This window comes from Cyanistes caeruleus, unplaced genomic scaffold (genome assembly GCF_971803275.1).
Source record: "Cyanistes caeruleus unplaced genomic scaffold, bCyaCae1.hap1.1 HAP1_SCAFFOLD_89, whole genome shotgun sequence".
Classification (NCBI taxonomy): domain Eukaryota; kingdom Metazoa; phylum Chordata; class Aves; order Passeriformes; family Paridae; genus Cyanistes; species Cyanistes caeruleus.
The window spans coordinates 1,692,521-1,716,848 of record NW_028255894.1 but is presented as its reverse complement, the minus strand read 5'-3'; the positions used below and the strand labels follow the sequence as shown (position 1 = coordinate 1,716,848).

General features: G+C 50.6%; 1 protein-coding gene across 1 annotated transcript in view; it reads left to right on the top strand.

Moving 5' to 3' along the window:
- The first annotated feature begins 10,200 nt into the window (after nt 1-10,200).
- Nucleotides 10,201-24,328, top strand: part of LOC147646659 (uncharacterized) — a 37,402-nt gene continuing 23,274 nt past the window's right edge. The window contains exons 1-2 of the mRNA XM_086873166.1: nt 10,201-10,209; nt 10,768-11,162. Of these exons, the coding sequence (XP_086729292.1) occupies nt 10,201-10,209; nt 10,768-11,162 (404 nt within the window). The remainder of the gene's footprint in view (nt 10,210-10,767; nt 11,163-24,328) is intronic.

Sequence of the window (24,328 nt, the reverse complement as noted above, 5' to 3'; positions counted from 1 at the left end):
GACACTGCACTGACCCCACTGCTGGGTTTGGGTGCCACAGCAACCCCCATCAGATGTGAAAACTTGAATCAAGTTATTCCCAGAGGCTTGGCTTGTTAAGGAGTTCTGAATGTGAGTGAGCCCTGGGGCACTGAATTCCTGACCTGAAGAGCTGAAGGCTGAACAAGCCTTTGGAGAAGTAAAACTCAGCAGCAGCAGCAGCCTCCAAGTGGCTGAGGATGTCAGCAGCCCCCACTGAGGCCATCCCTGCCCAGAGACCGTGGGGGAATGGGCAGACAAGGAGAGCGTCCCTGGGGCTGGGGAAGCAGAACTCACCAGCAGCTCCAGGTGGGAAATGGAGTGTGGAATGGGGCTGTGAAAGCCCTGCCTGGGCTGTGCCAAGCAGGACAGACAAACCCTGATCCTCATCCCCCAAACAACTCTCTCAAGGAGACATTTAAAAGGAATTACAATTGTTTGTGTCCTCTGAGTTGGATGCACTGGACAAATACTGATAAGAGATCTTGAAGAGGTCAAAACCAGAAAACAATCTTTACTGGTAACTTTAGAAATTCTGAGAAAGTTTGACAAATTATTTAATATGACATTCAATCAACAAAAAACACTTCTCAAAGCATTAACTTGGCACATTCAACTTCACAAACTATAAACCTATTTATTTTTAAGTGAATGCAAATTTGCAAGAGGACAGAAATAGAAGAAGACACAAAAAGAAAGACAAAGAAGATACAGAGAAACACACACACAGCTACCAACTCCTGGATTCCAGCAGTATTCAGATAGAAATTTCAAGAGGAGGTAGGGTCAAGATGTGTGCTTGCCTTGTGCTCAGCCTTAAGTTCCCCTTGGTTTTCCTGGGCCATTTCCGAAGCTGGGATTTCTGATCATTTGGTCACTCAGGAGCTGGGCTGGGGGCTCCAGAGGTGGGTGTGGAGCATTGCCTTTGGTGTGCCAGGGACTGGCAGACACTGCAGGGCTGGGATAGAGGCTCTGGGGGGATTGGGGTTCCAGGGCAGTGCAGTGCTGGGGTTACAGGGCAGGACAAGGCTGGACCTGACCCTTCCTCCCCCCCACACAAAATGTTTCCAGCCAACAATCTCTTCCAGTCTCTCACAACAGTCTCTCCTCCAGTCTCTCACAACAGGCAAAGCTGGAGGTGGAATCCCTATTTTGTCATGGGCACCTGGCTGAGAAGGACAATTCTTTTCCATAGGAAGGAAAGAGGCACAGGGTTTGGAAAGCAGGTGAGAGCTGGACATCAGGAGGCCAAGGCCAGCCCAACTTGTCAGTAATGGCAGATTTTGTCTGGGAGCAGGCTTTGGATATAGCAGTCATTTGGAATGTTGGAGGTGGAATCCAAATTTTGGCCATGGATGCCTGGAGAAGCAGGACAGTTTTTTCCTGTAGGAAGGAATTCACAATGCCTTAGTGAATTTAGTGTTTTAATAGCAGATGAGAAGAGACCCTCAACATGTCAGGGTCAGTTGGACCAGTCAGGTGCCCCTGGGAGGCCAAAGCAGCCAGACCTGTTCTGTGTTCCCTTGATTTTATGAAGCCCCATAGAGTCACAATGGACCCTTACTTCCATGGGGCCCTGCAGTGTCATAATGGTGCTGTGATTCCATGGGATCCTGCAGTGTCAGAGTGGAGCACTGATTATAAGAAGACCTGCAGTGTCACAGTGGACTCTTGATTCCATGGAGTACCACAGTGTCACAATGGCCTCAGGATCCATCAGGCCCTGCAGTGTCACAATGGTCTCTGTGGTTCCACAGGCCCCTCAATGACTCCTCTGTTCCATGAGGCCTGAAATGTCACAATGGACCTTGGCAGTTTGCAGTGTCACAAAGGTCTCCTGTGGTTCCACAGTGTCACCCTGGACCTTTGGTTCCATGCAGCCCTGCAGTGTCACAAAGGCCTCTTGGTTTCACGAGGCCCCACAGGATCCCAATGGTCCTCTTGGTTCTGTGGGGACCACAATGGTCTCACTGGTTCGATGAGGCCTCACAGAGTCACAATGCTTTGTTTATTTCATGGTGCCCCACAGTGTCACAATGGTCCTTTGGTTCCATGGGGCCCTGTGCTGGTGCATTCCCCCCTCCCCTTCTCAGGCCACCCTGCCAGCTGAGAAATGCTCCTTGGGCCTGGGCCTTGGCCAACAGCCCCTGGGCTCAGCTCCTCTGCAGCTCATCAGAAACACTGTCTGCTCCCAGGCACTGCTGCTGCCCAAGCAGCTCCTGCTTGCTTCAGGAGCAGCCCTGGGAACTGTTCCTGTTCCCTGCGTGGCACAACATCCCTGTTCTCAGCCTTGCAAAGAAAGCTGTTGATGCCAGGTGCGGCCAGGATGAAACATTGCTGTGCCTGAAGCCCCTCTCTTGGGGCCCTACAAACAGCGCTCCAAAAGGAGCCCCTTGCAGCTCTCCTGGGCCAGCCACCTCCCTCGGAGTGGGGCCTCTGTGAGCCGGGAACTCTCCCGTTTGCTGCACTCGGGGCATCCCCGAAAAAGGACGGAGCCTGGGCCGATCCCCCCACTCCTCCAGGCTCAGCCCTTGGCCCGCTGGGGAGATGCCAAAGCATCGGCAGGGAGCATTTCCCTGCCCTGCAGGGGAATTTCTCACAGCTGCCTTGCACTGCCTCTTTGTGTCTGTGTGCACACACCAGTGCTGTGCCCTGGCAAATGTGGCAGAAATGCTGCTCTGGAAGGGGCTGGAGTGCCTTGGAGATCTGAGTCAGTCAGGCCTGTGGGTGAGGGTAAGTCACGAGGTATAAGCTAAGTTAAATAATGCCTAGTGTTCTTCTTTTGCTCCGTTGTTAGGATTAATATAAATTATGAGCTAATTTAAATACTGTTTAGTATTATTCCTCTGCTAATTTGATAAGTCATAGGTTGTGAGTTAGGTTAAACACAGTAAATGCTGTATTTTAATTAGCAAAATGTTTTGCTAAATTGTGACATTTGAGGTTTCATTTAAGGTTAAGGTATAACTGAAGTCCTGTTAGGTTTGAGCTCTGTTAAGTGAGCCAACTCTGGGATGTTATCATGTGTTGTCACACAACTGTACTGTGATGTCACAGAAGACTGTGATGTCAAAAATTCAACCTGTGATGTCACAGTCTGTTCTGTGATGTCACATCCTGGTCTGTGATGTCACAGAGCTACCCTCTATGATGGCAGTCTCTGCTCAATGGCCTCACACCATCCTTTATGATGTCACAGTCAGCTCTGTGATGTCATAACCCCATCGGTGATGTCACACAACCATCTCTGTGACGTCATACAGATACCCTGTAATGTCACAGCACATACTTTGACCTCACAACCAGGTCTATGATGTCATAAAGCCATGCATGATGTCACAGCCATCTATGTGATGTCACACAGTCCCCTCTATGATGCCATAGCTGCTCAGTGACCTCACACAACAAACTCTGTGATGTCACAGCCCCATCTGTGACCACACACAACCCACTCGGAGCTGTCACACAGCCCCTTTCTGACATCACAGCTGCTCTGGGGCTCCAGGACACAGCCACAGAGGTGATGCTGGGACACAGCCACCTCTGGCACATCCCACAGCCCCTGCCAGTGCTGAGCCCCTGGCAGCTCTGTCTGGGCCTGCTCTCTGTGTCCCTGAGCTGCCCTGGCAGGGCCCCAGCCCTGCTGGGCTGTGCTCAGGAGCTGCTCCTGGCCAGAGCTGTCTCCCTGCTGTGGTCTGTTCCCATGGCAACATCTGCCCCATTGTTATGGTCTGTTTCCATGGTAACCATAACCAGTCCCCTGTTGCTATGCTATTTACATGACAACCATCACAGCCCCTGTTGCTATGGTCAGTCCCTTGGCAGCTCCATGGAGACCCCATGCCAGGGGTGGTTGCCATGGACACCAGCTCAGGCCTGGAGCCAGAGACCGTTGCCATGGCAACCATTTGCAGTCCCATCCCCAGGCTCATGGGATCCCAGAGCCACAGAATTGGCTGAGTTGGGAGGGAGCCATGGGGATCCTCCAGTCCAACTGCTGGCCCTGCACAGGACACCCCAACAATCCCAGCCTGGGCCTGGCAGCGCTGGCCAAACGCTGCTGGAGCTCAGCCAGCCCTGGAGCTGGGAGCCTTCCCTGGGGAGCCTGTTCAGTGCCCCAGCAGCCTCGCGGGAAAAACCTTTTCCTCACATCCAGCCTTAACCTGCCCGCCTCAGCTCCAGCCGCTGCCTCCACTCCTGTCCCTGGGCACCAGAGGGAAGAGGTTCCCGCAGCCCCCAGCCAGGGACCCACTCCCAAGGCTGCTGCCATGGCAACCAGGCCTGGCACCAGCTGGGATGCTCGGTTTCCATGGGCTGGGCTTCAGGAATGGCATTCCCCAATTTCCTGCTTCAGCTAAAATTGTGCTGCCGCTCGCTTCCCTCCCACCTCCCATGGAAAGCACAAAAGACAAAGATCCCGGGCTGGAATAAGAACAATTTATTTGGAACAGCAACAAGATAAGGAACAAACGGGAACAGAAACAATGTGGATAACAGAAGGGATAAGACAAACTATTCATAGGGAAAACTAAAATGCGACTGACTGGCTCTTCCTGGCCACATATTTCCCCCTGCCAAGAAAGGACACTCTTCTCCTCTGGTGAGGGAGAGGGAGTCCTTTTCCCGCCCTTGGCAATGACCTGAGATGGGATTGAATATAATGACAGGGCCATGGCCAGACTCTCATGTTCTTTGATCTCTCATCATGTCATTGCCATGGGCAGGAAGAGGGACAGGTGTCTTCCCAGCATGGATCCCAGGGAACACAGATCACCAGGTCTCTTCCCAATGTGGATTCTCCAAGGGGGGATGAAGCTGGAGCTGTGGAGAAAGCTCTTCCTGCACTTGGGGCACTGGCAGGGCTTCCCTTACTGGTGCCTCCGTTGGTGTCTGGTCAAGTGAGAGCTCTGGCTGAAGCTCTTCCCACACTGGGGACACCCGTAGGGCCTCTCCCCAGTGTGGATACGTTTGTGTGTATTGAGGTCGGACCTGTTTCTGAAGCTCTTCCCACATTCCCCACACTCATAGGGCCTCTCCCCAGTGTGGATGCGCCGGTGCCTGATGAGGGCGGAGTTTCGCTTGAACCCCTCCCCGCAGTCAGGGCAGCGGAAGGGCCTCTCATCCGTGTGAATCCGCTGGTGCCTGAGGAGAGTGGAGCTGCTGTGAAACCTCTTCCCACACTCAGGACACTCGTAGGGCCTCTCCCCCGTGTGGATGCGCTGGTGGATGATGAGTTGGGAGCTGCAGCTGAAGCCCTTCCCACATTCCCCACACTCGTAGGCCCATTCCCCAGTGTGGATCATCTGGTGGCGGATCAGTTTGTTGCTCTGGCTGAAGCTCTTCCCACACTCCAAGCACTTGTAGGGCTTCTCCCCATCCTGAAGCTGCTCATGGACCACCAGCTCAGAGCCCCGGCTGGATCTCCGGCCGCCTTCCCGGCACAGGGTGGGTCTTTCCTCCTCAGAGCACCCTGGGATGGGTTTGGAGCCCCTTCTCCTGCGGGATCTCTGGGGATTTTCCTCCCTGTTGGATTCCTGCACTGTGGAGCTGCTCAAAATGGCCTCTTCCATGAGGTTCTGCCGTGGGTATTTCTCCTCACTGGTCTCCATTCTTAGCTTCTTGTCTGGGGGAGGAAGGACAAGGAGAGGATGGGATTTGCCTCCATGCCAGAGGGAAGGGGAAGGAGTTCCCTCCAATGCGTCCCCAGCAGACGCAGGAGAGAGGGGGAAAGGGGCAGTGACTTCCTCCTCACCTGCCTGGGATTCCTGGGGCATCTTCCTCTTCCTTGCAGCCTTCTCATCCATCCAGCCAAAGTTTGGGATGGGGAAATCCTGGTTCGGGAGAGAACAAGGAATGAGCATCCTGAGTTTGAAGGTCCCTCTGTCCAAGTCCCTCTCTAGAAGTCACCAGGGCATCTGGGGGGTCTTGGTTTGAAAGGAAAGGTGTTTGCTAAGGAAAGCAGAAACCCCCATTGAAATTGATAAAAATGTAAGCAACAGCCCTCTCCAAATTATTATAATCTTGATATCAAAATGGTCTCAGATAAGCAATGAAGCAATGATCCCATAGAATTGTGTACATTACCTCTGAAGTTCCCGTGCTGTAGATGGGTCTGGTCTCTCCTCTGGGAATCCAGTGGAGAAAGACTGCCTGTGGTGTTCTGATTCCCAGATTATATCCAGTCAGGAATGCTTGGCTCCTCCTCCTGGGTGGAGCATATCACAATGGGATGATGTCATTTTATCAGTCCTGCACTGAGACTCAATGGCCCATTAACAGAAGATATCCCCCTGCAGGAAGGATGGGTGGTGGAAGTGATAAAGAACACTGCCCCACCTGGTTTTAACAGCTGGCCCATTAACAGAAGATATCCCCCAGTTATGAGGGATGGGTCATGTAGGAGATAATGAAAACTGCTCCACTAGTTTTTAACAGATGGTGATAGAATACATGCTTTTGGTTACATCTTGCATTGCAACCCAGGACATGGGGTCCATAAAAATTGTACACCACTAAAATTTGGCCCTGAAAATGCTTTCCAGAAGTTCCCCATTTCTGTTCTCTCCCTTTTGGTGTTCAGGCTTTCACCCCTGTCCCAGCTTCTGGGGGTCACGCTTGTACTGGCGGTCCCCCATCTACTCAGTCCCTGACCTCTTCTTGCTGCTGTGAGTGCCAGGAATTTGAAAAGTTCCCCCCATTTCCATCTCCCCACTTACGGATGCTTGGGGTTTTTTGGGTCCCATGGTCCCTGCTCCCCTTATTTCCTGCTTGGGGATGCATGGGGTCCAAGGAGACCCCCCTGCCCCTCTCTATTTAATTGAGGGTCCCGCAAATCATGGCACTCCCCCTCTCTGGGATCCCCACTTTGGGGTCCTCGGGGACACAGGGCTCTGCTCCTCCAGGCTGCCTCTGCCACCAGCTGCCACTGGGAACCCCAAATGTCCCCCCAAAGGGCATTTTTTTCTCAGCTTTGGAATTCTTCATTCTCCAATAATCGCCCCAAAAAACCCAACCCAGGAACCACCCAGGATACCTGGGCCGAGCTCCCCCTCCCTGGTCACCTGTGGGATAGAGGGGTGTTGATCCCATGGATTGAGGGGCTGTAAATTCAGGGAGTGAATCCCAGCTTGACTGGGATATACTGGGCCTGAGATCATACTGGGATAACAAGCACCTAACTGGGATTACTAGGAGTGTCTGGGAATGGCTATGGACATGCTGAGGGCAGCTGGGATATACTGGGGGTGTCTGTGACCATACTGGGGATGACTGGGAACACAATGGGAACAATGGGAACCATGCTGGGGACAACTGGGAACAACTGGGAGTGACAGGGTCTACACTGGGGGCAACTCCAGCTGGGCATGACTGAGACCATGCAGGGAGCAGCTGGGATCATCTGGGGAGCAACTGGGACTGTACTGGGGCCAACTGGGTGCAACTGGAATCACGCTGGGAGGAACAGGGAGTGACTGGAACCAACCTGAGGGTAACTGGCATCCTACTGGGATCACAGTGGGAGCAGTTGGGCCATACTGGGCAAGACTGGGACCATACTGGCAGCAACTGGGACTGCACTCAGGGTGACTGGGAGTGGCTGGGAGCAACTGGGATCAGGCTGGAAGCACCTGAGGAGTGACTAGGAGCAACTGGGATAGACTGGGAGAGACTGAAACCACAGTGCAGGTAAATGGGAGGAACTGGAACCACACTGGATAATCCTGGGAGCAGCTGTGCCCATGCTGGGGTCATACTGGGATCCTACTGGAACTAGCTGGGATCATACTGGGGGTGACTGCAAAGGTGCTGGCTGGGACTGGAACCATACTGGAGGTGACTGGGAGCAACTGGGCCCATCCTGGGAGTGACAGGGAGTCACTCTGGCCATGACTGGAATCATACTGGGAGGGCCTGGGTGTGACTGGAACCATACTGGGGGTGGCTGGGTGCAACAGCTCATACTGGGAGTGACTGATAATTGTAGTGGGAGTGACTGGGATCATCCTGGAAGTGTTTTTCTGTAGATCTTCTGTCCTTCTGTTTTCTATTTCTTCTCCTTCTAATCCTATGTATCTGGAACATTTTTGGATAGATAACATCTTAAGGGTTAACACTTTTTAGGTTAAATGAGCTAAGTTTGCAAAGTTAAGGCTATGGTAAGAGTTCTTTGTGCAGTTGGATGTTGTATTAAACCCTTTGCCATAGTTCCTTGATTGTCTGTATTTCGTCAGTTAAATTTTGTGTCATTTTGACCTCTTAGCTCAGTTGGTCAGAACATGGTGCCAGTATCACCGAGGTTGTGGGTTCGATCCTTGTGGGGCCATTATCTTAAGAGCTGGACTTGATGGTCCTTGTGGGTCCCTTCCTACCAAGAATATTCTTTGCATTTGTCCATGCTGAGAAGATCTGGTTGTTGTTTCTCCTGTGCACCAAATTCAAGCACAGGAACCTTTGGTTACCACCAGCATTGAAGTGTTCTTGGGTGTTACAGCCCTGCAGGCTCACAGTGGCCTCTTGTTTCCATAAGGCGTCAGACTGTCCCACTGGTCCCTTGGTTCCATGGGCCCAAGAGTGCCACAATGATCCCCTTGGTTCCACAACTTCCCATGGTGTCACACTGACCAATGTTTCCATAAGGATCTGGAGTGTCACACAGGTTTATGGCATTTGTCCTTGCTGCCCCTCACATCCCACTGCCCCACAAAGAGCCCCGAGCCACCCATGAGGGACAGGCCCTGCTGGGCCAGGCCTGGGCTCAGGGCTTGGCCTTTCTGCTTCCTCCAACCCAGCCAGGGCTGGCTCAGCATTGCAGTTCCCTGCTCGGAGCCTTTGGCTCCCGGCAATCCTGGCCTCCAGGATCTGCTCTCACCAGTTCCTGGGGAGCCTTTGGCAGTCCCTGCCCTCAGTGGGGCTGATTGAAGCTCCAAGGGACTTGGAGTTTTGCTTCTGACTCCTTGAGCAGCTTCTTCAGCCTGAAGGAGGGACAAAGGAGGATCAGGGAAAGGAGTAGGAACCACGAGGTCAAGCACTCCCTGAATTCACAGGCCCCCACCTATGGGATCATCACCCCCCCATCCCAGAAGTGCCCAGGGTGGGGGAGCTCAGCCCAGATATTCTGGGGTGTCCCTGGATTGGGTTTTTTTGGGGGGATGTTTGAAGAATGAAGAACTCCAAAGCTGAGTGGAAATGGGGGAACTTTTTGGATTCCTGGCACTCCCAGCAGCCAGAAGAGGTCAGGGACCGAGTAGACAGGGGACCCCCAGTACAAGCATGAACCCCAGCAGCTGGGACAGGGAGGAACCCCTGAACACCAAAGGAGGGAGACCAGAGATGGGGAACACCTGGGAGGCATTTTCAGGGCTAAGTCCTGGTGTTTGGGAGGTTTATATGGACCCCATGTCTTGGGTTGCAATGTAAGTTGTAACCAAAAGTATGTATTCTATCACCATCTGTTAAAACCAGGTAGAGCAGTTTTCTTTATCTCTTTCATCACCCATTCCCTCATAACTGGGGGATATCTTCTGTTAATGGGCCAGCTGTTAAAACCAGGTGGGGCAGTGTTCTTTATCTCTTCCACCACCCATCCTTCCTCCAAGGGGATATCTTCTGTTAATGGGCCATTGAGTCTCAGTGCAGGACTGATAAAATGACATCATCCCATTGTGAGATGCTCCAGCCAGTGGGAGGAGCCAAGCATTCCTGACTGGATATAATCTGGGAATCAGAGCACCAGAGGCAGTCTTTGTCCACTGGATTCCCAGAGGAGAGACCAGACCCATCTACAGCACCAGAACTTCAGAGGTAAGCTACAATCTTCTATGGGATCATTGCTTCAACAGAACCACATCTGTTTCTCCAGGAGGACTGCAGCCACCATTTAATCAGACTGCTACCAGCACCCTGACCAACGGGGTGTAAGGTCCTGACTCTGTTGGTGTGTTGCTTTTTGTTCGTTTTGTTGGGGGTTTTTTGTACTGCTGCATTTTCATTTTCCTTTCTTTAGTAAAGAATTTATATTCCTTTTCCCATATTGTTACCTGAGAGCACTTTGGTTTCAAGATTATAATAATTCGGAGGGGATGGGATACTTATATTTTTTATCCATTTCAGTGGTGATTTCTGCCTTCCTTAGCAAACTCCTTTCAAACTAAGTCACGTCAGAGGCCCGGGTGACTTCTAGAGATGGGCTTGGTAAGAGGGACCATCAAACTCAACGTGCTCATTCCTTGTTTTCTCTCAAACCAGGAGTTTCCAATCCCAAACCTTGGCTGGATGGAGAGACAGGCTGTGAGGAAGAGGAAGATGCCCCAGGACACCCAGGCAGGTGAGGAGGAAGTCAGTGCCCCTTTCCCCCTCTTTCCTGCTCCATCTCCCAGCCCAGCCTGGCCCCCGGCTGCAGGACAACCCCGCTGCCGACGCCGTCCTGCCGGGGACGCACTGGGGGGATCTCCTTGCCCTTCCCTCTGGCACGGAGGCAAATCCCATCCTCTCCTTGTCCTTCCTCCCCCAGACAAGGAGCTGAGGATGGAGACCAGGGAGGACAAATCCCCACGGCAGAAACTCGTGGAAGAGGCAATTTTGAGCAGCTCCACAATGCAGGAATCCAATGGGGAGGAAAAGCTCTGGAGATCCCACAGGAGAAGGGGATCCAAACCCATCCCAGGGTGCTCTGAGGAGGAAAGACCCACCCTGTGCCGGGAAGGCGGCCGGAGATCCAGCCGGGGCTCTGAGCTGGTGGTCCATGAGCAGCCTCAAGATGGGGAGAAGCGCTACAAGTGCTTGGAGTGTGGGAAGAGCTTCAGACAGAGGAAAACCCTGATCTGCCACCAGATGATCCACACTGGGGAATGGGCCTATGAGTGTGGGCAATGTGGGAAGGGCTTCAGCAGGAGCTCCCACCTCATCATCCACCAGCGCATCCACACTGGGGAGAGGCCCTATGAGTGTTCTGAGTGTGGGATGAGGTTTCACAGCAGCTCCAATCTTGTCCTGCACCAGCGGATTCACACGGATGAGAGGCCCTTTCGCTGCCCTGACTGTGGGGAGGGCTTCAAGCAAAACTCCCACCTCATCAGGCACCGGCGCATCCACACTGGGGAGAGGCCCTACAAGTGTCCCCAGTGTGGGAAGAGCTTCTCAGACGGGTCTAACTTTGGCAGACACCAACGGAGGCACCGGTAAGGGAAGCCCTGCAAGTGCCTCAAAATACAGGAAGAGCTTTGTGCACTGCTCCAGTTTCATCCGCCCATGGAGAATCCACACTGGGAAGAGACCTGGTGATCCATGTTCCCTGGGATCCATGCTGGGAAGACACCTGTACCTTTTCCTGCCCATGGCAATGTCATGATGTGGGATCGAAGAATGTGAGACTGTGATCATGGTCCATTATATTCAATCCCATCTCAGGTCATTGCCAGGGGCAGGAAAAGGACTCCCTCTCTCTCACCAGAGAAGGGTGTCCTTTCTTGGCAGGAGGAAATACGTGTCCAGGAAGAGTCAGTTGGTGGCATTTTAGTTTTCCCTGTGAATGGTTTGTCTTATCCTTTCTGCTACCAAAATTGTTTCTGTTCCTGTTTTTGCCTTATCTCGTTGCTGTTCTCAATAAATTGTTCTTATCCCAGCCTGGGATCTTTGCCTTTTGTGCTTTCCATGGGAGGTGGGAGGGAAGCGAGCAGCAGCGCGGTTTCAGCAGGAGCAGGAATTTGGGGAATGCCATTCCTGAAGCCCAGCCTGTGGAAACTGAGCATCCCAGCTGGTGCCAGGCCTGGTTGCCATGGCAGCAGCCTTGGGAGCGGGTCCCTGGCTGGGGGCTGCGGGAACCTCTTCCCTCTGGTGCCCAGGGACAGGAGAGGAGGGAGCGGCTGGAGCTGAGGCGGGCAGGTTTAGGCTGGATGTGAGGAAAAGGTTTTTCCCGTGAGGCTGCTGGGGCACTGAACAGGCTCCCCAGGGAAGGCTCCCAGCTCCAGGGCTGGCTGAGCTCCAGCAGCGTTTGGCCAGCGCTGCCAGGCCCAGGCTGGGATTGTTGGGGTGTCCTGTGCAGGGCCAGCAGTTGCACTGGAGGATCCCCATGGCTCCCTCCCAACTCAGCCAATTCTGTGGCTCTGGGATCCCATGAGCCTGGGGATGGGACTGCAAATGGTTGCCATGGCAACGGACTCTGGCTCCAGGCCTGAGCTGGTGTCCATGGCAACCACCCCTGGCATGGGGTCTCCATGGAGCTGCCAAGGGATTGACCATAGCAACAGGGGCTGTGATGGTTGGCATGTAAATAGCATAGCAACAGGGGAATGGTTATGGTTACCATGGAATCAGACCATAACAATGGGGCAGATGTTGCCATGGGAACAGACCATAGCAACAGGGAGACAGCTCTGGCCAGGAGCAGCTCCTGAGCACAGCCCAGCAGGGCTGGGGCTTTGCCAGGGCAGCTCCGGGACACAGAGAGCAGGCCCAGACAGAGCTGCCAGGGGCTCAGCACTGGCAGGGGCTGTGGGATGTGCCAGAGGGGGCTGTGTCACAGCAGCACCTCTGTGGCTGTGTCCTGGAGCCCCAGAGCAGCTGTGATGTCAGAAAGGGGCTGTGTGACAGCTCCGAGTGGGTTGTGTGAGGTCACAGATGGGGCTGTGACATCACAGTTTGTTTTGTGATGTCACTGTGCAGCTATGGCATCACAGAGGGGACTGTGTGACATCACTGAGAAGGCTGTGACATCATGGCATGGCTGTATGACATCATAGCGCCATGTGTGACATAGGCGGGCAGCAAAGAGCGACGCCAATGGCGGGGCCGGGGGCGGCTCTGGGGGCGGGGCCGGGGCTGTGGGCGGGGCCGCAGCGGAGCAGCGCGATGGCTCCAGCGCTGGGGCCGGGGGCGCTCTCGGGGGGCAGCGAGAGGTGAGGGGGACCCCTGGCACCAGGACTCTTTGATCGCCCATTCTGGAGCACCGAGGGGCCCCTAAACCCCCATTCCTGGGTGCCGCCATCCCACCGAACCCCCATTCCCGGCCGTGGGTCCCACCCTGCACCCCCTTATCCGGCACCAGGAACGCCTGCACCCCTTTCCCGGCCATCCCGCCTCTCGCAGCCCCCAGAGCCCCCTTCTTCTTGACCCATTTACCCCCTGGACCCCTATTCCTGCCTCTCCCAGCAGCCAGCCCCTCCTTTCCTCAGCACTCAGGACACCCAGGACCCCTATTCCCAGCCATCCCGGCTTTCCCTGCCCTGTCCTGGCAATGGGGACAGCGGGGACCCTTGGAGCTCCCTTTCCTGGGTACAGGAACGCCCTGAACTCCAGCCATGCCACATCTAGCCAGCCCTAGCCTCCCCTCTTGTCACTCCTGCCATCCCCAAATGCCCTTCCCGGCTCTCCCCATTCCCCCTTTCCTTCAGCCGTGACCCCCCCGATCCCAAATCTCCAAATGTCCCCCCAGTTCTCCTCTCCCTGCGTTCCCTGCACGCGGCGCTGTCGGAGCCCGGCCCGGGCTTCCCGCAGTCCATGTCCATGGGGTCCCTGGCTGGGATCCCCTTCCAGCGCCGCCGCAGCGAGCGGGGCCGGGCGGAGCCGAGCCGGGATCTTGGGATAGCCAGGGCTGGGATATTGGGATAGCCAGGGCTGGGATATTGGGATAGCCAGGGCTGGGATCTTGGGATAGCCAGGGCTGGGATATTGGGATAGCCAGAGCTGGGATATTGGGATAGCCAGGCCTGGGATATTGGGATAGCCAGGGCCGGGATATTGGGATAGCCAGAGCTGGGATATTGGGATAGCCAGGGCTGGGATATTGGGATAGCCAGGGCTGGGATATTGGGATAGCCAGAGCCGGGATATTGGGATAGCCAGGGCTGGGATATTGGGATAGCCAGGGCTGGGTTCTTGGGATAGCCAGGGCTGGGATATTGGGATAGCCAGGGCTGGGATATTGGCATAGCCAGGGCCGGCACAAGGAGCGGCACCGGCACGGGGCCAGCGGGGAGCTGCAGATGCTGCAGCAGCGGCACAGCCAGAGCGGGGCTGAGCGGGGGGAGCCGGGGCTGGGGGATCTGTGGGGCTGCGATGGCAACTGTGGCACCGCCATGGGGATCCCTGAGATCCAGGCTGAGGGATTAACGAATTCCCTGGCTCACAGCTGCAGGGAATGTCTCCGGAAAGATGTCAGATTTGGGCGGGAGGCGCTGAAGTGTAAAGGTGGGGAGGGCAGAATTCCCATGGGAATATGGGAATGGGAATGTGGGATTTGGGAGGGCAAAATGTGGGAATATGGCAATTCCCATGGAAATTCCATGGATGGATCTCAGACATCCCATTCCCGTGAGACCTCCTCGGATGGATTCTACTGCTGTCCCATTCCCATGGGAATTCTGTAGATGGATCTCACTGCCATGCCATTCCCATGGAATTCCATGGGCAGATCTCCCCATCCCGCAGCCATGGGAGCTCCAATCCGGTTCCCCTCCAAACCCATCCTGGGGGGTTGCCCTGTTCTTTACCCTCCCCACGTCCCCCAAGACTCCTGGGGGTCCCCCCATAACCCACCCAGCCCCCCCAAACTCTTCCTGGTCCCTTTTCTTTCCACCATAATGGGAATTCCTGGAAGTCCTCCCCGTGTCCCCTCCCCCAGGACTTTGGGGGTCCCACCCGACCTGTCCCTGCACCCCCAGATTTCTTCCACAGCCCCCCTGTGATGGTGGAGGGTGGGGGCCGAGTGCTGGTGCCCCCCTGCCTGCAGCAGATCCAGCGGTGAGGGCAGTTTGGGGGGTCCCTCAGCATTTGGGGTCCCTGGGATTTGGGGTGACCCCCCGGGCCCCCCAGGATCTCCCTGAACACGCTGACGCTGCCCGTGCGCAGTGAGAAGGTTCAAACCCGGCACGGGGTCCCCAGCACTGCCACCCGCATTGCCCAGGTACCCCCAAACCTGCCGAGAACCCCCAAAGCCCCCGGGACACCCCAACCTCCCCTGATCCCAAACACATCCCTGGATGGTCCAAAAACTCCCCAAAACCGCAAAACCCCATAGAGACATTGAGAAGGTTCATACCTGTCATGGGGTCCCTATCTCCATCTGTCGCCAGAGGTTGGGGATTACCGGAGCCGTGGAAGACAAGCCTCATGCTATCATGGTCAGCAAGTCTCAGTTTATTGACATCTTATGCACAACTTATAATGCTTTTAATTAGCTTATACATATTGCAAAAACTCAGCTCATTATTGGTCTGCTACCATTGACGCATATTGTTCTTTGTGGTTGGCCTTGCAGTTACCAGTTCTTTATCTTCAGCTTGCAGTTCTGCATATTTTGGCAGTTTCAACATCTTGTTATCTATGTAACTCTCTCTTCAGGGGCATACTGACCCTGAGGCCTCATACTTTAACTAACCTTACAGTATCATGTCCTTTTTCTCTTAGCCATTCTTCTGTCAGGCTCTCAACATGCATGCAGCTTTATGATTTTCCGAGTACCTCACTCTCTAAAGTTTGCAGCTGAAAGTTTGTTCCCATCCTCCTGAGAAGTTTGTTGTTTTCTCCCATGCACTGCCCGAGGGGATGGAGGTACCTCAGGTCCCTTTCCAGCAGGGCCCGAGCGAGCTTGGGGCACAGCACAGGAACTGCAATGCTGAGCCAGGCCTGGCTGGGTTGGAGGAAGCAGAAAGGCCAAGCCCTGAGCCCAGGCCTGGCCCAGCAGGGCCTGTCCCTCACGGGTGGCTCGGGGCTCTTTGTGGGGCAGTGGGATGTGAGGGGCAGCAAGGACAAATGCCATAAACCTGCGAGCCCTGCCAGCCTCCTCAGGGAGGGCCGAGGGAGGAGCAAAGACCTTCCTGGGGCTGTGCCCTGGGCCAGGAGGGATTGTGCCAGTGGAGTTGACCCTAAATTTCTTCTCCCAAGCAGCTTTAGGACATGGAACATGGAGAAGCCAGAGCCAACTCTCAGCTTTCCACAGTCCTCCAGTAGAATCCTGTGTGGGGAGCAGCCTGGGAGCAGGGTTTGTGTGTCAGGGGAGGGGAATTCAGAGCCCTTTTCTCCCCCATGGCCTGAGGGTCTGCATTTTCAATGGCCCTGCAGCTGCCAAAGGGGCCTTTTTCACCCAGCTGAGAACAGTTCTGCTGATAGCCTGTCCTAAACCTGATTTTTCTGCAAATGTGCCGATGAAGCCTGATTTTTTGTAGCCCCAGGTCTTGTGTGCATGCAGGTGTGACAACTGAAGGATGAAAAGGATCTGCTGGGAGGAGTCCCCTTTATCTTGTTTCCTTGGTGGTTTTAATTTTTTTTTTTTTTTTAATTGATTCCTGCTGGCAGATCTGTGCAGAGCTGTGTAACTGTGTGTGACACTTGTCTGTGGCACTGTGGGGGTGGCCAAGGGCACCTTCCCCGAGCTGTGTGCAGAGGAATCCACAGCAGCCCAGGCCGGGGGTGCTCAGTGGCCGCTCAGTTCCGCTGACTGGACGCGGCTCTGGCCGCTTCCCTTGGAGCGTCTCCAGGGAGGGAACGCTGGGGCTGCTGGCCCGGCTGTGCTGTCACTGCCAGGGGAACGCTGGGGCTGCTGGCCCGGCTGTGCTGTCACTGCCAGGGGAACGCTGGGGCTGCTGGCCCGGCTGTGCTGTCACTGCCAGGGGAACGCTGGGGCTGCTGGCCCGGCTGTGCTGGCACTGCCAGGGGAACGCTGGGGCTGCTGGCCCGGCTGTGCTGTCACTGCCAGGGGAACGCTGGGGCTGCTGGCCCGGCTGTGCTGTCACTGCCAGGGGAACGCTGGGGCTGCTGGCCCGGCTGTGCTGGCACTGCCAGGGGAACGCTGGGGCTGCTGGCCCGGCTGTGCTGTCACTGCCAGGGGAACGCTGGGGCTGCTGGCCCCGCTCCTGCCCCACCCCATCAGCTCTGCCAGCGCCTCCAGGGGACACAAAGGCTGAGCCCAAGGGTGAGAGTTGCACAAGGGGCTGAGCTGGCATCTGGGACCCATTGGGATCATGGAGTGCAGCCCCCGGCCCTGCACAGACACCCCAACAATCGCAGCCTGTGCATCCCTGGCAGCGCTGGCCAAAGGCTCCTGGAGCTGCGGCAGCCTCGGGGCCGTGCCCATTCCCTGGGGAGCCTGGGCACTGCCCCAGCCCCCTGGGGGGGAAGAAGCTTTTGCTCATCTCCAGCCCAGCCCTGCCCTGGCCCAGCTCCAGCCGTTCCCTCGGCTCCTGTCCCTGCTCACCTGAGCAGAGATCAGAGCTTGCCCAGAGTTATGCCAAAGTGAGAGCTCTGTGGGAAATCTCTATCCATCCCTATCCTTTTAATATACCTGTACGTGGGGGTGTGCATGGATGTGTCTTGGATGGAAAGGAAGGAGTGTGCAAACAACATGACTGACACTTTCACTCTCTGTGTTCATTCCATACTCATGGGTACCAAGATATTATGGAAACTTTTGCAAGGACAGAGCTTCTGTCCATGGATACAGAGACATCCAAGAGCCCCTGGCACAGACAGACATTGCTGCTCTTCAGCCAGTGACAGGATGAGTCCCTGAGACTGGGGCTTGGCCTTCCTCGTGGTGAGGGGCATCAAGGAAGGCTGCAGTGTGATGGAGACTGTGATGGGCTGGGAACTCACTGGGGGAAAGGAGGGAGCATTTGTGAAGTAAAAGGCAGGTGTGGGACAGAACTGTTCAGAGAAAGGCTGAGCTACAGCTTGAGCAAGCTGAAAAATGTCATTTGGGGTCATCCCAGATGGATTCCATTTCAGAAGTTATGGAACAAGTTTAATTTTTGGGGGGTGTCATGTTTTCCCTTGGAGGTGGACACTCTGCAGACTTGAGCTGCATTGCCAAAATGCTCAAGTCTCTGCTGCAAGTCACAGCGTTTCTTCTTTGGCTGATCCCGGCCCGGTGCTGAGCCCAGCAGAGCCCTGGCAGAGCCCAGAGCAGCCTCAGCATCCGCAGAGCCCGGCTGCAAGGAGAGAAAGCAGAAACCGCCCGTCAGCTCAAGGCTCCTGTCCCCTTGTCCCAGCCAGCCGCGGTGCCCAGGCCATGCTGGCCGTGCTCAGAGCTGGGCCCAAAGCTGCCCATCACTGCTGCCTTGGGGAGCAGAGCAGGAGGGCAGGACATGTGCCCAGCCTGCAGCCAGCCACGGCAGATCCAGCCCCTCAGCAGCTGCCCAGAGCGGGATGCTCCTGTGCCCGCTGCCATCTCCCAAAAGCTCTTGTCCCAGCCATGCCAAGGAGATGAGGACCCACCTCACACCATCCGCTGCCACAAGAAAAGCTGGTCCCAAACGATGTCCTCAGTCTTCTCCAAGGGCACGGCCCATCCACGCCACAGCTGGTCCCAAGCACTTCCTGATCCAGACTGGACCCCACCTAGAACGCTTCCTTTAGAAAAACAAACAACAAATTAATGAAAATAGGTTACAGACAAAAAGGGGAAACAAGAAAAATGGTAAAAAATCTTATGTCTGTCAGGAGTTTGAGGAAGGCCCAACCCCTACATTCTAGGGGAAAAACCCACCCATGGGTGAGGGAAGCCCATGCTTTCTCCCTTTCCCCCTGCACTGTCCCCCAAAATCACAGTGATCCCAAAGCAAAGCAGGGGAGTGGAGCAGCCCAAGCCCTTCCTTGCCTGCACAGCAAAGCAGCCGTGCTCAGGTTCTGGAGTCCCTGTGCTCCAAACTGTGGGATTTTTCTTAGATTTTGTGGTATTTTGTGAGGATTTGGTGGGATGTTTCTGGAATTTTTCGGATTTATTTGTACCGTTGTAGAATTTTCTGGAATTTTGTGGGATTTTTCTTGAATTTTATAGGATATTGAGGACATTTTGTGGGAGTTTTCTGGGATTTTGAGGGATTTTTAGCAGACATGAAGGATTTTGAGGTAATTTCTTAGGTTTTGTGGAAATTTGTGTGGGTTTTGTGGGATGTTTCTGGAATTTGTTTGGCTTTGGGGAAAATTTCTGCAATTTTATTGGATTTTTTCCTGGAATTTTGTGGGATTTTGTGGGAACTTAGAGAATTGTGAGGGATTTTTCTTCGATTCTATGGAATTTTGTGGAGATTTGGTGGGATATTTCTGGAATTTGGTAGGGTTTTGAGAACATTTAATGATTTGTGTGGGATTTTTCTGCAATTTTGTGGGATTTTTCTTGAATTTTGCAGGATATTGAGGAGATTTTGTGGTAGTTTTCTGGAATGTTGAGGGATTTTGAGGAGACATGAAGAATTTTGAGGTATTTTTCTTACAGTTTGTGGAAATGTGTGGGGATTTGGTGGGATGTGACTGGAATTTGTTGGGGTTTTGAGAAGATTTCTGCAATTTGGTGGGATTTTCTGAGAATTTTAGGGGATTTTTCTTAGATTTTTTGGATATTCAGGGGATTTTTGGAAATGTTTCTGAAATTTGGTAGGGTTTTGAGAAGATTTCAGCTATTTTGTGGGATTTTTCTTCAATTTTGGGTAAATTTGTGGAGATTTTATGGGATGTTTCTGGAATTTGGTGGGGTTTTGAGGGAATTTAGGGAATTGTGTGGGATTTTTCTGCAGATTGGTAGGATTTTGTAGGGACTTGAAGAATTATGAGGGATTTTTCTAACCTATCTTGGAATTTTGTGGAGATTTGGTGGGATCTTTCTGGACTTTGTTGTGGTTTTGAGGAAATTCAGGGAATCGTGTGGGATTTTTCTTGAATTTGGTGGGATTTTTCTTGAATTTTGTCGGATATTGAGAAGATATTGTGGGAGTTTTGTGGAATTTTGTAAGGTTTTCTGGAATTTTTATATAATTTTGAGGAGACTAGAATAATTTTGTGGGATTTTTCTTAGATGTTGTGGAAATTTGAGGCAATTTGGTGGGATGTTTCTGGAATTTGGTGGGATTTTGAGGAAATTTATGAAATTGTGTGGGATTTGTCTGCAGTTTGGTGGGATTTTTCTTGAATTTCATAGGATATTGAGAAGATTTTGTGGAAGTTTTCTGGAATGTTGTGGGATTTTGAGGAGACATGAAGAATTTTGAGGTATTTTCTTAGATTTTGTGGATATGTGTGGGGATTTGGTGGGATGTTTCTGGAATTTTGTGTGATTTTTCCCAATGTTGTGGTATTTTGTAGTATTTTGAGGAGACATGAAAAATTTTGTGGGATTTTTCTTAGATTTTGTGGGATATTCAGGGGATTTTTTGAGATGTTTCTGGAATTTGGCAGGGTTTTCAGAAAATTTAAGTCATTGTGTGGTATTTTTTTCTTGAATGTTGTGGGATTTTGAGGAGACTTGAAGAATTTTGTGGGATTTTTCTTAGATGATGTGGAAATTTGTGGGGATTTGGTGGGATGATTGTGGAATTTGGTGGGGTTTTGAGGAAATTTATGATGTTGTGTGGGATTTGTCTGCAGTTTGGTGGGATTTTTCTTGAATTTCATAGGATATTGAGAAGATATTGTGGGAGTTTTCTGGAATGTTGTGGGATTTTGAGGAGACATGAAGAATTTTGAGGTATTTTCTTAGATTTTCTGGAAATGAGTGGTGATTTTGTGGGATGTTTCTGGAATTTGTTGGGGTTTTGAGGAAATTTAGGAAATTGTGTGGGATTTGTATGCAGTTTGGTGGGATTTTTCTTGAATTTGGTAGGATATTGAAAAGATTTTCCGAGAGTTTTGTAGAATTTTGAAGGATTTTGAGGAGACATGAAGAATTTTGAGGTATTTTCTTAGATTTTGCGGAAATGTTTGGGGATTTGGAGGGATGTGACTGGAATTTGTTGGGGTTTGAGAAGATTTTTGCAATTTGGTGGGATTTTTTTTCTGGAATGTTGTGGGATTTTGTGGAGACTTTAAGAATTTTGTGGTATTTTTCTCTAGATGTTGTGGAAATTTGTGGTTATTTGGTGGGATGTTTCTGAAATTTTGTGGGATTTTTTTGCAATGTTGTGGTATTTTGTGGGATTTTGAGGAGTCTTGAAGCATTTGGTGGGATATTTCTTAGATGTTGTGGAAATTTGTGGCGATTTGGTGGGATGTTTCTGCAGTTTGGTGGGATTTTTCTTGAATTTCATAGGATAGTGAGAAGATTTTCTGGGAGTTTAGTGGAATTTTGAGGGGTTTTGAGGAGACATGAAGAATTTTGAGGTATTTTCTTAGATTTTGTGGAAATGAGTGGTGATTTGGTGGGATGTTTCAGGAATTTGGTGCGGTTTTCAGAAAATTTATAAGATATTATGTGGGATTTTTCTGCAATTTTTTTGAATTTTTCTTGAATTTCATGGGATAATGAGAATATTTTGTGGTGTTTTGTGGTATTTTGTGGGACTTTGAGAAGACTTGAAAAGTTTTGTGGAATTTTTCTTAGATTTTGTGGAAATGTGTGGGGATTTGGTGGGATGTGACAGGAATTTGGTGGGGTTTTGAGAAAATTTGTAGGATATTGTGTGGGATTTTTCTGCAATTTGGTGAGGTTTTTCCTGAATTTCATAGCCTATTGAGAAGATTTTCTGGGAGTTTAGTAGAATTTTGAGGGATTTTGAGGCGACATGAAGAATTTTGGGGTATTTTCTTAGATTTTGTGGAAATGTGTGGGGATTTGGTGGGATGATTGTGGAATTTGGTGGGGTTTTGAGGAAATTTATGCAATTGTGTGGGATTTGTCTGCAGTTTTGTGGGATTTTTCTTGAATTTCATAGGATATTGAGAAGATTTTGTGCGAGTTTTCTGTAATGTTGTGGGATTTTGAGGAGACTTGAACAATTTTGTGGGATTTTTCTTAGATTTTGTGGAAATGTGTGGGGATTTGGAGGGATGTGACAGGAATTTGTTGGGGTTTTGAGAAGATTTTTGGAATTTGGTGGGATTTTTTTCTGAAATGTTGTGGGATTTTGTGGAGTCTTGAATAATTCTGTGGGATTTTTCTTAGATGTGGAAATTTGTGGTGATTTGGTGGGATGTTTCTGGAATTTGGTGGGGTTTTGAGGAAATTTATGATGTTGTGTGGGATTTGTCTGTAGTTTGGTGGGATTTTTCTTGAATTTCATAGGATATTGAGAAGATTTTGTGGGAGTTTTGTGGAATTTTTTTTGGATTTTGAGGAGACATGAAGAATTTTGAGGTATTTTCTTCGATTTTGTGGATATGTGTGGGGATTTGGTGGGATGTGACTGGAATTTGGTGGGGTTTTGAGAAGGTTTCTGCAATTTTGTGGAATTGTGTGGGATTTTTCTTAGATGATTGTGGGATATCCAGGGGATTTTTTGAGATGTTTCTGGAATTTGGTAGGGTTTTTAGAACATTTCTGCAATGTTGTGGTATTTTTTTCTGGAATGAAGTGGGATTTTGAGTAGACTTGAAGAATATTGTGGGATTTTTCTTAGATGTTGTGGTAATGTGTGGTGATTTGGTGGGATGTTTCTGGAATTTTGTGTGATTTTTTCCCAATGTTGTGGTATTTTGTAGTATTTCGAGGAGACGTGAAAAATTTTGTGGGATCTTTCTTAGATTTTGTGGGATATTCAGGGGATATTTTGAGATGTTTCTGGAATTTGGTAGGGTTTTTAGAACATTTCTGCAATGTTGTGGTATTTTTTTCTGGAATGAAGTGGGATTTTGAGTAGACTTGAAGAATATTGTGGGATTTTTCTTAGATGTTGTGGTAATGTGTGGTGATTTGGTGGGATGTTTCTGGAATTTTGTGTGATTTTTTCCCAATGTTGTGGTATTTTGTAGTATTTCGAGGAGACGTGAAAAATTTTGTGGGATCTTTCTTAGATTTTGTGGGATATTCAGGGGATATTTTGAGATGTTTCTGGAATTTGGTAGGGTTTTTAGAACATTTCTGCAATGTTGTGGTATTTTTTTCTGGAATGAAGTGGGATTTTGAGTAGACTTGAAGAATATTGTGGGATTTTTCTTAGATGTTGTGGTAATGTGTGGGGATTTGGTGGGATGTTTCTGGAATTTAGTGAGGTTTTGAGGAAATTTATGAAATTGTGTGGGATTTGTCTGCAGTTTGGTGGGATTTTTCTTGAATTTTGTCGGATATTGAGAAGATTTTCTAGGAGTTTTGTGGAATTTTGAGGGATTTTTAGGCGACATGAAGAATTTTGAGGTATTTTCTTAGATTTTGTGGAAATGTGTAGGGATTTGGTGGGATGTGATTGGAATTTGTTGGGGTTTTGAGAAGAATTTTGCAATTTTGTGTGATTTTGTGGAATGGTGTGGGATTTTTCTTAGATTATTGTGGGATATTCAGGGGATTTTTTGAGATGATTCTGGAATTTGGTAGGGTTTTCAGAAATTTTATGTAATTGTGTGGTATTTTTTTCTGGAATGTTGTGGGATTTTGAGGAGACATGAAGAATTTTGAGGTATTTTCTCAGATTTTGTGGAAATGCATGGGGATTTGGTGGGATGTTTCTGGAATTTGGTGGGGTTTTGAGAAGAATTCTGCAATTTTGTGGGATTTTGTGGGGACTTGAAGAATTTTGTGGGATTTTTCATACATGTTGTGGAAATTTGTGGCGATTTGGTGGAATGTGACAGGAACTTTGTGGGATATTTTTTCAGTGTTCGGGTATTTTGTGGGCTTTGGAGGAGACTTGAAGAATTTGTGGGATTTTTCTTAGATTTTGTGGAAATTTGTGGTGATTTGGTGGGATGTTTCTGGGATTTGGTGGAGTTTCGAGGAAATTTAGGAAATTTCTGCAGTTTAGTGGGTTTTTTCATAGATTTTGTAGGATATTGAAAAGATTTTGTGGGAGTTTTGTAGTATTTTGAGGGATTTTGAGGAGACATGAAGAATTTTGAGTTATTTTCTTTGATTTTGTGGAAATGTGTAGGGATTTGGTGAGATGTTTCTGGAATTTGTTGGGGTTTTCGGAAGAATTTCTGCAATTTTGTGGCATTTTGTGCAATTGTGTGGGATTTTTCATAGATTTTGTGGGATATTCAGGGGAGTTTTTGAGATGTTTCTGGAATTTGGCAGGGTTTTCAGGAAATTTATGTAATTGTGTGGGATTTTTTTCTGGAATGTTGTGGGATTTTGAGGAGACTTGAAGAATTTTGTGGAATTTTTCTTAGATTTTGTGGGATATTTTGGGGATTTTTTGAGATGTTTCTGGAATTTGGCAGGGTTTTCAGAAAATTTAGCTAATTGGGTGGTACTTTTTTCTGGAATGTTGTGGGATTTTGAGGAGACTTGAAGTATTTTGTGGAATTTTCTTAGATTTTGTGGAAATGTGTGGTGATTTGGGGGAATGTGACTGGAATTTGATAGGATTTTGAGAAGATTTCTGTAATTTGGTGGTATTTTTTTCTGGAATGTTGTGGGATTTTGAGGAGACTTGAAGAATTTTGTGGGATTTTG